Raw genomic sequence first — 12,990 nt, 5'->3', positions numbered from 1 at the left:
ACTTCGGAACAGGCCACATGACCCCCTTCATTTACCCTGAAGCCACAGTCCCAAAATATAATAATCATATAAACCTCACAATTGTAACAAAATTTAAGACTGAGTCAATAATTCTATCACTTTCGCCACTTCTCTTCCATTCTTCAGCTGCATGGCATTGCTCTTGCGTGTTTCTGCTTCCAAAGTGGCAGCTATGAGACTTGCAATGTCTTCCGCTCATGATCTGCATGGCCATCACCGTCTACCTTACTCAGTTGAGTCCCCATCCTCCAACGCATTGTTTTTAGAATTCTTACACTCATTTAGAAATCCTTTCGCTATCTTATCCCACCCTACCATGACTGACAAGGGAGTCAAAGGTTATAGGGGTAGACAAGAAAGTAGAGGCCACAATCTGATCAGCCATAATTTTATCAAATGGCGGAGCAGGGTCGAGAGGGTAAATGGCCTACCCGTCCCTCATTCATATGTTCATAAGTTTGTGAGTTTGTATGTAGGTATTTCTCTGTCCTCTTCAACCCAAGCTGCCATTTTATCTCCTCTGCCCCTCTAACTGAGACTTTTTAGGCCTTTCCCTCTCTCTTTATTTAATCACCAATACCAAAGCTTTCAGCTGCCAAACCACACATTCCAGAACTCATTCAGTACACAACTCCATCCTACACTTCTCCTCTTTCAAAAAACTTCTGGAAATCGACCTGTTTGACTTTGTCTTCAGTTACCTCCTCTAAATTCTCTCCTGGTGCCTGTTTTCTACTTCCAGGAGTACTCTGGGATATAAGCAGTGGGCAAATACACACTTATGTTCAACAGTGCCACAAAAGAGCAACTTCTCTTTGTTTTTGTAAAACTCCAAACTTCCTTGAGCTAGCCTGTATGGATCTTGCACCACAGCTTGGATGGCAAAACCATGAATGTGACTTCCGAATAACTGTACAGATGCATGCTAACTCCACACTAAAATTACAACCATGGATTTCCACATGAATTGTTCCTTTAAATACTATATTGGTTCAATATTCCCAAACCGACTCCAAGTCCAATAGCGACTTTGGATCCCAGTCAAAGTAATTCGGTTAAACAACAAATCAAATAAAAACTAAACACAATGGAAACATTTTTTCGCTAATTTGCAGTAGTAATTGTCAGCTTGGTTTCAGTTAGTAGCCCTCTTGGCTTTGAGTTGCCTCAAGGTTTTGGGTTCAAGTCCCACTCCAGGACTTGACTTCATAATCAACATTGATACTTCATTGTAGCAATGGTCTTTCAGATAAAAGACTGAACCAAGGTCCTGATACTAAAAATCAATGTGATTATTTGAAGGAAAGCAGGAATTCGTGTCCCGGCCAACATTCCTGCCTCAATTGAAACAAGAGAACTCCTCATGCATCTCGTGCTCTATTGGTGTCATCTTACTCTGTGCAAACTTGTGGCTGTGTTTCCATACATAATAGTGAATGCACATCAAAATATAATTAATTGGTTGTGATGTGGTTTGGGACATCTGAATTTTTTATAAGGTGTTAATGAATTTTACTTTACTTGCCTATGCACTTTAGAATAAAAATGAATTTTGTTCGCCAATGTTAGACTTGATATTTTTAATTTCCTGAAGCATCCTATATTAGGTCTGGCATACATTTCTATTTACAAAAATATATAAATATTGTTAGTATGTATCTGTCAGCTTTGGGAACAACTACATGGGGATAATCTTGCGAACATTGCTAGAATAGATCAAGGCATTTACCAGTATCTTGCAAGGAAAGATCAAACGGATTTTCATTGGTTACCAGTGTAATTTACATGAAGGAAATTAAAATACATGCATGTGTAAATCTATCCATCTACCCATGAATATAAAATCCATACACTTGTAGAATCTGTTGATAGACCGCTGAGTATAATTTGCTTGTGTTCACTGACTTAAATTGAGCTCTGGTCCAGCAACATGCTGATTTTAAAATTCTCATCCTTGCTTTCAAATTTCTCCACAGCTTTGCCCCTCCCTATCTCTGTAACTACCTCCAGCTCTACAACCCTTCAAGATACCCATGCTCTCCCATTCTGGCCTCCAGCTGCCCTGATTTTAACTGCTCCATCATTGGTGGCTGTGCCTTCAGCTGCCTCTCCGCCCTTAAGACGCTCCTTAAAATCTACCTCTGACCAAGGTTTTCCTAATATCTCCTTTTGGGGCTCCAACAACAAATTTTCTTTGATAACACATCTGTGAACGGTCTTGGGGCATTTTACTATGTTAATGGCACCATGTCATTGCAAGTTGTTGTTATAAATACATATAATTGTAATCTCTGTCCAGATACTCATATGGGTATATGGACACCTCACACTACCACCAAAAATTATGCCAACTTATAGGATGAACTCTCCAGCTGTTTTGCTTGCTACAAATGCTATTGATATTTGACCAGTAAGAATACGACCCTAAATGAGCCTCTTAGCAGAGCAGATTTATTTATGACCATGATAACAAAAGGTTGCACAGTTACCTTTGCTAAAGACACAATGCCAAGAATTTCTCGGGTTTTCTCTGGCTCCTCTGCCGCAACTTTGGCGGATCCCGTTTACACGAGAAAGCGGCAGTTTCACCAAACTTCTGCCAAAGTTAGTGAGAAAACCCAATACATTAGTAAGGTAGAATTTTTTTTTAAAAAAGGAGACAGTGATCGGGACAAAAATAATGGGGAAGGTTCCAGGGTGGTTCCTTGTACGTGTTATGGTACGAGGGTAATTTGCAAACAGAAAGAATGGGGAATATGGGGAGAATTTCTGCAACAGTACTCCAGACCCGAGTCAAGCCCCCACCCAGGAAGTTCCACCCAAATGAATGGGCATAAATTTCCAGGCTGGGATTGTCCAGTTTGTTCTGGATGTGTATCTATCTCCTGCTGAGTGTATCTCCCTCCTGCTCTATGTATATGTCCCTCCTGCTGTGTGTATATCTCCCTCCTGCTGTGTATCTCTCCTTCCTGCTGTGTATATCTCCCTCCTGCAGTATGTATATCACCTTCCTGCTGTGTATACTCCTCCCTCCTGCTGTGTATCTCTCCTTCCTGCTGTGTATATCTCCCTCCTGCAGTATGTATATCACCTTCCTGCTGTGTATATATCCCTCCTGCTGTATAAAACTCCCTCCTGATGTATGTATCTCCCTCCTGTTGTATGTATATCAACTTCCTGCTGTGTATATTTCCCTCCTGCTGTGTATATCTCCCTCCTGTTATGTATCTCTCCCTCCTGCTGTATGTAGATCACCTTCCTGCTGTGTATCTCTCCTTCCTGCTGTGTATATCTCCCTCCTGTAGTATGGATATCACCTTCCTGCTGTGTATATATCCCTCCTGCTGTATAAAACTCCCTCCTGCTGTGTATATCTCCCTCCTGCTGTATGTAGATCACCTTCCTGCTGTGTATCTCTCCCTCCTGCTGTGTATCTCTCCTTCCTGCTGTGTATATCTCCCTCCTGCTGTATGTATATCACCTTCCTGCAGTGTATATATCCTTCCTGCTGTATATAACTCCCTCCTGATGTATGTATCTCCCTCCTGTTGTATGTATAATCACCTTCCTGCTGTATATATCTCCCTCCTGCTGTGTATATTTCCCTCCTGCTGTGTATAACTCCCTCCTGTTTTATGTGTGTCATCTTCCTGCTGTGTGAAATGGAAATAAATAAGTATGATCTGATAGTTATTACAGAGACATGGCTACAGGACACATAGATTGGGACCTGAATATTGAAGGGTACGTGACATTTAGGAAGGACTGGAAGTTAGGGAAAGGAGGAGGGCTGGTTTTGTTGATTAATGATGGTATTGCACCTTAGAGAGGGATGACCTAAATTCTGGAAACCAGGATGTAGAAGCTGTTTGGGTTGAGATGAGGAATGATAAAGGCAAGAAGTCACTTATGGGAGTGGTGTACAGGCCCCCTAATTGTAACTACACAGTAGGACAGAGTGTAAAACAAGAGATAATGGGAGCTTTCCAGAAAGGTACAGCAATAATCATGGGGGATTTTAATCTACATATAGACTGGAAAAATCAGATGGGCAAAGGTAGTGTAGATGAGGAGTTCATAGAATGTTTTCAGCATAGTTTCTTAGGGCATCACGCTCTGGAGCCAACAAGAGAGCAGGCTACATTAGACCTGGTATTGAGCAACGAGATTAATTGATAACCTCCTAGTGAAGGCACTCCTATGTAGCAACGATCATAATATGATTGAATTTTACATTCATTTTGAGGGAAAAACAAGTGCGTCCAGGACTAGAATTTTAAACTTAAATAAGGGCAATTATGAGAGCATGAAAGCAGAGCTAGCTAAAGTGAACTGGCAAATGAGGTTACGGAATGTGTCAATAGAAGTGCAGTGGCAGATATTTAAAGGGATATTTCAGAATGCACAGAATATATAGGGCAGAATTTTCACCTCGGTGGGTGGGCGCACACTTGACCCGCTCGAGCGTGAAATGACGTGTGTTGTCATCAGGCGAGCATCCCAACGTCAACGCGCAGTCACGCAATAGTTCGGTCAGTGGGCACACGCGGTAATCGGAGCGCACCCGCCGACAATTAAAAGGCCTATTCAGGCCATTACAGAATCAATAAAGTGGTATCAATAAATGGGTGGGGACATGTTTAATAACATTTTTCAGATCTTTATTTTTTTTTGGTGAAAACTCCCTATCTCCGAGGCAGCTCTGTGCCCCAGGGAGATTCTCAAGCGTGCACTTGCACGCATGTGCGAAGTTCGTGCTTGCCCTGCTCGCCCTCCTTAATTGGCCTGCTTGATCGCGGGCGGCGGCCGGCTTCCCGACCACCAACGTCCGCCTGCGACGAGCCCGTCCGCTGAGGTCAAAATTCTGCCCGTACATTCGAATGAGAAGGAAAAATTGCAAGGGGAGGGCCCACCGTCAGTGGTTAACTCAAAAAAAGGTTAAGGACAGTATCAACCTTAAAGAAAAAGCATATAATTACGCAAAGATGGGTGGCAGGTCAGAAGATTGGAAAGAATATAAAGAACAGCAAAGAATGACAAAAAAATTAATAAGGTGGACAAAATTAGAGTATGAGAGAAAGCTCGCTAGTAATATAAAGGCGGATAGTAAGAATTTTTATAGGTATTTAAATAAGGAAATAACAAAGTGAGCATTGGTCCTATAGAGAGCACATCTGGGGAATTGATAATGGAAAGTAGGGCGATGGCAGATGAATTAAACAGGTATTTTGCTTCGGTCTTCACTATAGAGGACATATTCAACATCCCGGAAATAGTTGTAAATCAGGAAATGGAAGGGAGGGAGGAACTTGGAAAAATTACAATCACTAGGGAAGTGGTATTGAGCAAATTGTTGGGGCTGCAGGCTGACAAATTTTCAGGTCCAGATAGACTTCACCCTAACGTCTTGAAAGAACTGGCGAATGAGATAGTTGATGCACAAGTTTTAATTTTCCAAAATTCCCTAGATTCAGGAAAGCTTCCATTAGATTGGAAAATAAGATATAACTCCTTTATTCAAAAAGGGAGGGAGACAGAAAGCAGGAAACTATAGGCCAATTAGTCTAATCATCTGTCATAAGGAAAATGTTAGAAGCTATTATTGATGATGTTACAGTAGGGCATTTAGAAAAATTCAAGGCAATCAGGCAGAGTCGACATGGTTTTGTAAAAGGGAAATCATGTTTAATCAATTTATTGGAGTTCTTTGAAAGAGTCACATGTGCTGTGGATAAAGGGCAACTGGCGGATGCACTGTACTTGGATTTCCAGAAGGCATTTGATAAAGTGCCACATTAAAGGTTATTGAAGAAAATAAAAGCTCATGGTGTAGGGGGTAACATATTGGCATGGATAGAAGATTGGCTAGCTAACAGGAAGCAGTGTTGGCATAAATGGGTCTTTTTCTGGTTGGCAGGATTTGATGTGTGGTGTGCCACAGGGATCAGTGCTGGGGCCTCAACATTTATATAAATGACTTGGATGAAGGGACTGAAGGAATGATTGCTAAATTTGCTGAAGACACAAAGATAGGTGGAAAAATAAATTGTGAAGAAGACGTAAGGAGGCCACAAAGTGACATAGATAGGTTAAGCGAGTGGGAAAAGATCTGGCAAATGGAGTATAATGTGGGCAAATGTGAAATTGTTCTTTTTGGCAGGAAGAATAAAAAAGAAGCTTATTATCTAAATGGTGAGAGATTGCAGAGCTCCGAGATTCAGAGGGATCTGGGTGTTTTAGTGCATGAATCACAAAAGGTTCGTATGCAGGTACAGCAGGTAATTGGGAAAGCTAATAGAACGTTATATTTTATTGTGAGGGGAATTGATTACAAAAGTAGGGAGGTTATGCTTCAGTTGTACAGGGCATTGGTGAGACCACATCTGGAGTATTGTGTATAGTACTGGTCTCCTTATTTAAAGATAGATGTAAATGCGTTAGAAGCAGTTCACAGGAGGTTTGCTAGACTAATACCAGGAATGAGCGGGTTGTCTTATGAGGAAAGGTTGGACAGCTTAGGCTTGTATCCACTGGAATTTAGAAGAGTAAGCGACAACTTAATTGAAACCTTTAAGATCCTGAGGGTTGATAAGGTGGATGTGGAGAGGATGCTTCTTCTTGTGGGAGAATCTAGAACTAGGGGTCATTGAGGAACAGTTATGTAGGCAGATTTTGGAAAGATGTAAAAGCAATAGGGTAGTTGTGGTGGGTGATTTTAACTTTCCCTATATTGATTGGGAATCACTTAGTGCTAGGGGTTTGGATGGTGCAGAATTTGTAAGGTGGGCTTCCTGAAACAATATGTAGATAGTCCAACAAGGGAAGGGGCAATACTGGACCTGGTATTAGGGAATGAACCCGGCCAGGTGGTCGAAGTTTCAGTAGGGTAGCATTTCAGGAAAAGTGACCATAATTCAGTAAGTTTCAAGGTACTGGTGGATAAGGATAATAGGAGTCTTCCGGTTAAGGTGCTTAATTGGGGGAAGGCTAATTATAACAATATTAGGCAGGAACTGAGGAATCTAGACTGGAGGCAGATGTTTGAGGGCAAATCAACAACTGACATGTGGGGGGCTTTCAAACGTCAGTTGATGAGAATTCAGGACCGGCATATTCCTGCTAGGATGAAGGATAAGCATGGCAAGTTTCAGGAACTTTGGATAACGAAGGATATTGTGAGATTAGTCAAAAAGAAAAGGGAAGCATTCATAAGGGGTAGAAGGCTGGGAACAGATGAAGCCCGTGGAGAATATAAAGAAAGTAGGAAGAAACTTAAGCAAGGAGTCAAGAGGGCTAAAAGGGGTCATGAAAAATCACTGGCAACCAGGATTAAGGAAAATCCCAAGGCCTTTTATACATATGTAAAAAGCAAGAGGGTAGCCAGGGAAAGGATAGGTCCACTCAGGGACAGAGGTGGGAATCTGTGTGTGGAGCCAGAAGAAATGGAAGAGATACTAAATGAATACTTCTCATCAGTATTCACCAAAGAGAAGGACTTAGCGGTCGATTTGTCTAGGGAAGAGTGTGTAGATAGCCTGAATCATGTTGAGATCAAAAAAGAGGTGTTAGGCGTCTTGAAGAATATTAAGGTGGATAAGTCCCCAGGGCCAGATGGGATCTACCCAAGAGTACTGAGGGAGGCAAGGGAGGAGATTGCTGGGGCCTTGACAGAAATCTTTGTATCCTCACTGGCTATGGGTGAGGTCCCAGAGGACTGGAGAATGGCCAATGTTGTTCCATTGTTTAAGAAGGGTAGCAAGGATAATCCAGGAAATTACAGGCCGGTGAGTCTTACGTCAGTGGTAGGGAAATTATTGGAGAAGATTCTTCATGACAGGATTTACTACCATTTGGAAGCAAATGGGCGTATTAGTGAGAGGCAGCATGGTTTTGTGAAGGGGAGGTCGTGTCTCACTAACTTGATCGAGTTTTTCGAGGAAGTGACAAAGATGATCGACAATGGAAGGGCAGTGGATGTTATATACATGGATTTCAGTAAGGCCTTTGACAAGGTCCCTCATGGCAGACTGGTACAGAAGGTAAAGTCGCACGGGATCAGAGGTGAGCTGGCAGGGTGGATACAGAGTTGGCTTGGTCATAAAAGACAGAGGGTAGCAGTAGAGGGGTGCTTTTCTGAATGGAGAGCTGTGACTAGTGGAGTTCCACAGGGATCAGTGCTGGGACCTTTGCTGTTTGTAGTATACATAAATGATTTGGAGGAAAATGTAACTGGGCTAATTAGTAAGTTTGCAGACGACACTAAGGTTGGAGGAGTTTCAGATAGTGAAGAGGATTGTCAAAGGATACAACGGGATATAGATCGGTTGGAGATTTGGACGGAGAAATGGCAGATGGAGTTTAATCTGGACAAATGCGAGGTAATGCATTTTGGAAGGTCTAATACAGGCAGGAATTATACAGTAAATGGCTGCATTTAAGTGCATTGACGGGCAGAGAGATCTGGGTGTACAGGTCCACAGGTTACTGAAAGTGGCAATGCAGGTGGATAAGGTAGTCAGGAAGGCATATGGCATGCTTACCTTCATTGGCAGGGGTATTGAGTATAAAAGCTGGGAAGTCATGCTACAGCTGTATAGAACCTTGGTTAGGCCACACTTGGAATATTGCGTGCAATTCTGGTCGCCACATTACCAGAAGGATATGGAGGTGTTGGAGAGGGTGCAGAGGAGGTTTACCAGGATGCTGCCTGGTCTGGAGGTTATTAGCTATGAGGAGAGGTTGGAGAAACTCGGATTGTTCTCACTAGAGCTACGGAGATTGAGGGGTGACTTGATAGAAGTTTACAAAATTATGAGTGGCATGGACAGAGTAGATAGTCAGAAGTTTTTTCCCAGGGTGGAAGAGTCAATTACTAGGGGACATAGATTTAAGGTGAGAGGAGAAAACTATAGAGGAGATGTGCGGGGCAAGTTTTTTACGTAGAGGGTAGTGAGTGTCTGGAATTCGCTGCCAGAGGAGGTGGTAGAAGCAGGTACGATAATGGTATTTGAGAGGCAGCTTGACAAATACATGAATAGAATGGGAATAGAGGGATACGGACCCCGGAAGTGCAAAATATTTTAGTTGACAGGCAATATGATCGGCGCAGGCTCGGAGGGCCGAAGGGCCTGTTCCTGTGCTGTACTTTTCTTTGTTCTTTGTTTAAAAATAAGGGGTTACTAATTTAAGACAGAGATGAGGAGATTTTTTTTCTGTCAGAGGGTTGTGAGTCTTTGGAACTCTCTTCCTCAAAAGGCAGTGGAAGCAGAGACTTTGAATATTTTAAAGGCAGAGCTAGATAGATTCTTGGGTGACAGGTTATTGGGGATAGGCAGGTTGACGTTACATTCAGATCAGCCATGATCTTATTGAATGGTGGAGCAGGCTAGAGGGGCAGGGTGCCCTACTCCTGCTCCTAATTTGTACGTTCGTATGTATATCTCCCTCCTGCTGTTTGTATTTCCCTCTTGCTGTGCGTACCTCTCTCCTGCTGTGTGTATATCTCCCCCTTGCTATGTATATCTCCCTCCTGCTGGTTTAACTCCCTCCTCCTCATGCAGGAAGCAGGAATGAGTGCAGGAGATTAGGCATACAAGCAGAGAGCAATAGTATGGGGAACATGCAGTTACTTGAGAACAAGATAGGCCATATTAAATCCTTTCAGCACCGCCTGCCAAAATCCGAAAACCATTTTTAATCCCAATTTAATATTCTGAATAGATGATTCATCTTTTTTTACCCTCTAATTGCTCGAATATCTAATTACCAAGGAAGAAGGCTGGCACGGACTAGACCAATACAATGGTACAAATGTCCCATTAAATGAGGCAGCAGCTGTTTTTTTCGGGACTCTTGTTCTTGCTTCAGACAAGTGCCTCTTCCCACAGGGACCAGTTTTAAAGAAACCTTGTGCCTTCATTGACGAACTATGGCTGTCAGCGGAGCTTTGTAACAGTTTGTAATTGACACATTTAAGCCTGACTGGAAATCTAACAGGCACCGCGATTGCCAACGCATTAAAACTGAAGGAGTGAAAACAGTGGTCCTCAGGGACTGACAGGCAAACCTTGGAGAACAGCCGCACACAGCCCGGGTCTCACCTATCCTTTCTAGGCTGATACCCCGCTGCTCTGTGTAACCCTGACCGGCCAAGCTTGTTTGCCAGATCTCAACACCTGCCCCATTTGAAACTATTACACAGAGTCCCGTTCATCACGGAGACAAGGAGGGTAAGATAGCGGCATTGAGGGTATACACAGAGCCTCAGATAGTGAGAGACACAGAGAGAGGTAGATAGTCTCTCTGCCTCATCGTATGTGGATCTCTTTCTCATGTTTTTCTCGGTGTGTATCTTCATATCTGTATTTTTTTTATGTCTTTCTCTGTCTATCTTTCGCTCTGTCCTTCCCTCCCTCTGTCTCTCCTTTGTCTCTGTCTCAGTCTCTCTGCCCTCTTCTCTCTCAAGAGAGACGCGGAACGGCTGAAAGTAAAAGAGTGGGAAAATAGAGAAAGATGAGATGAGAAGGGGAGAAAGAGACGAGAGACGGAGACAGAGAAATCCAGAGAGAAAAGGAAAGGTGACAAACTGTGGGAAACACGGTGAGGCACAGCAGAGAGAGAGAGAGAGAGAGAGAAAGAAAAAGAGGATTTGTTTTAAAAAAAAGCAGTGAGAGAAACAAGAGTTATTGCAGGGACATGTTCTCAACAATTGCTGCACTTCGTGCCCAACTCTCCCCTGTCACCTTTCCCTCTCTCCCGTCCCCCCATTCTAACTCCTCCACTCCTCCTCTCCCACTCCCTCTCTCCGTGTCCGCTTCCCTTTCTCCCCCTCCCTATTTCTCCCCTCTTCCCACCCCCCCCTAGTTTTCCCCTCACCTCCCCTTCCCCCTCTCTCCTGTCTCTCTCATTTTCCCCTCTCCTCCACCTCCTCTTCTCTTTCTCTCCCGACTCCCCCCCCTTTTGTCATTTTGTCCCTCTGGCTCCCCCTCTACCTACCACCCACCCCTTCCCCATGCCCCCTTTTTACTCCTCCTCTTGCCCCCTTCTCTCCTTTTTCTTCCCCCCTTGCTCCTTGTCTCCCTTTCTCTCTCTCCCACCCCCTCTTACCCCTTGTTCCCCTATTACCTCCTCCTCCTCCCTACCCCCCCCTCCTTTCCCCTCCTCTTACCGTATTTGCACTCGCCATCGTGGGTCTTGTGGATCTTGCCCTGCAGCCGGTGCACGGACAGCCAACTGGCCAGGTGGAGGGCGCAGATGGTGGGGTAGGTGCTGCTGTCTGAGCCGCACACCGGGTAGTCGTGCTTACAGACACAGGAGCCGGTGCCCTCCTCCTCCTCCTTCTCCTCCCTCTTCTCCCTCTCCCTCTCCTCCACCTTCTCCGGCCGCTCTCCAGCCACCGAGGTCAGGCACACGTACCCCGGGGCGCAGCGGCCGTGTTTGAGCCCCTCTCCCCCGCACAGCTCGCCCTGGACCCCGAGGCAGCGCTGGCAGCAGCCGCACTCGTCCTTGCCCCGCAGCTCGGGCACTTGGCACTGGGCAGGCGGGCAGGAGCTGGGCTGACAGGGGCCGCACTCAGCCCTCGCCCCCGGGATCGGGCCCCACAACAACGCCCCCAGCAGCAGCGGCAGCACCGACAGCCCCAGCTTCATGTTACCAGCTCGGTTGTGTGACTGACCGTACCACCCCTCCCCTCTCACCACCCCCACCACCCCTCCCCTCTCACCACCCCTCCCCTCTCACCCCTCCCCTCTCACCACCCCCACCACCCCTCCCCTCCCCTCTCACCACCCACCCACCCCCCCCCCCCCTCCACAACTCAAGGCACCGAGTTTCTAACTCAGCCCCCTTCATTCATTATTCATGTGCATCCAGCAGCGCACATTGGACCCAGTGTCACAATAAACCCTCCCAGCACATTCCCAGCCAGTGATCCAGCACTTCCCCCAACTCACTCACCCTCCCAGCGCCTCCCCTCCTCGTCCCAAATCCACCTGCAGCACCCCCCTTCCCCCCAGCTGTACTGTGTTTTAGGGGTGGGGGGTAACACACCGAGTGCACATTCCCCTTGGGGGAAAACTCGACCTTACAAGAGACCCCACGTGAAGCGAGAGCGCCTCCCTTTCCCACTCTAGTGCGAACTCTATAACTTTCTCCTGGTGCTGCGATAAGTTTTTTTTTTAATGGTCCGGCTTTGCACAACGCGGCAGCGAGTTGCTGGCACCTTTCAGCACCTCCGGGTAGCCGAGATCTAAAAACAGCCCAAAAAAAATGCTGCAAATAGTCAGCTCCCAAAGTCCTTGGCACTCAGTTCTGTAACTTCTGAAGTATCAGCTCGCTGTTGCAATGTGCAGATGGTGCACAGCCAGATCTCACAAAACGGTAATAAATGACCAGGTTATCCCTTCCTGGGAAGCGCGATGTTGGTTGGAAGATGAATGTCGCCTGGGCCGGGACACAGGGAGAACCCAACCCACTTGCTCGCCTTAATCAGAGGGTTGTGGGTTCATGTCCCACTCCCGGAAACCAAGAACTGTGATTGTACTCGAAAGAGTTGCAGTCTGTGACTGTTGATAACTCGAAAGAGTTTCAAACTTTGCCGTGGAGTAAAACCAGAAAACGCTGGGGATACTCGGAGGGTATGGTAGCGTGGTTGGGAAGGGCTGTTTCAGTTCGTTGACCTTTCGTCAGTGCCATGGGATCTTTTATGTCCACCTGCAAGGAGCAGACAGACGTGAAAGATGGGACCTCTGACAGTGTGGTACTGCAGCAGCACTGCACACTGTGTGATGACCCATGTGCTGCTGTTGAAGTGATGCCACTGGTGGAATTACAGTTAGTGTGGCCCTGTGCTCAGCTTCATTTTTAGCCCCTGCCTGGACTGCCCCCCACCTTCCCAAGAACCCCCCCCCTCCCCGGGACAACTCCAACCCACGCCCCCCGCCAATCCTCCTCTCCCCAGGGACTCTCCCT

The 12,990-nt window shown here is 45.6% G+C and overlaps 1 protein-coding gene across 2 annotated transcripts in view; it reads right to left on the bottom strand.

Annotated features, from left to right (window-relative positions):
- LOC144675123 (insulin-like growth factor-binding protein-like 1) overlaps window positions 1–11,679 on the bottom strand; it is a 57,470-nt gene extending 45,791 nt beyond the window's left edge. The window contains exons 1-2 of one of the 2 annotated variants that reach the window (XM_078536139.1): window positions 11,394–11,679; window positions 11,189–11,360 (exon numbers count right to left, since the gene is read on the bottom strand). In XM_078536139.1, the coding sequence (XP_078392265.1) occupies window positions 11,189–11,360; window positions 11,394–11,669 (448 nt within the window). In that variant the 5' untranslated portion in view covers window positions 11,670–11,679. Of the gene's footprint in view, window positions 1–11,188 lie in introns of both variants that reach the window. The other variant, XM_078536124.1, reaches the window with a different exon arrangement.
- Window positions 11,680–12,990: the final 1,311 nt, after the last annotated feature.

The sequence above is a fragment of the Cetorhinus maximus genome, chromosome 1, assembly GCF_964194155.1.
Source record: "Cetorhinus maximus chromosome 1, sCetMax3.hap1.1, whole genome shotgun sequence".
NCBI lineage: Eukaryota > Metazoa > Chordata > Chondrichthyes > Lamniformes > Cetorhinidae > Cetorhinus > Cetorhinus maximus.
Note: the sequence above shows the minus strand (reverse complement) of the source record. Positions and strands in the feature narration are given on the sequence as shown.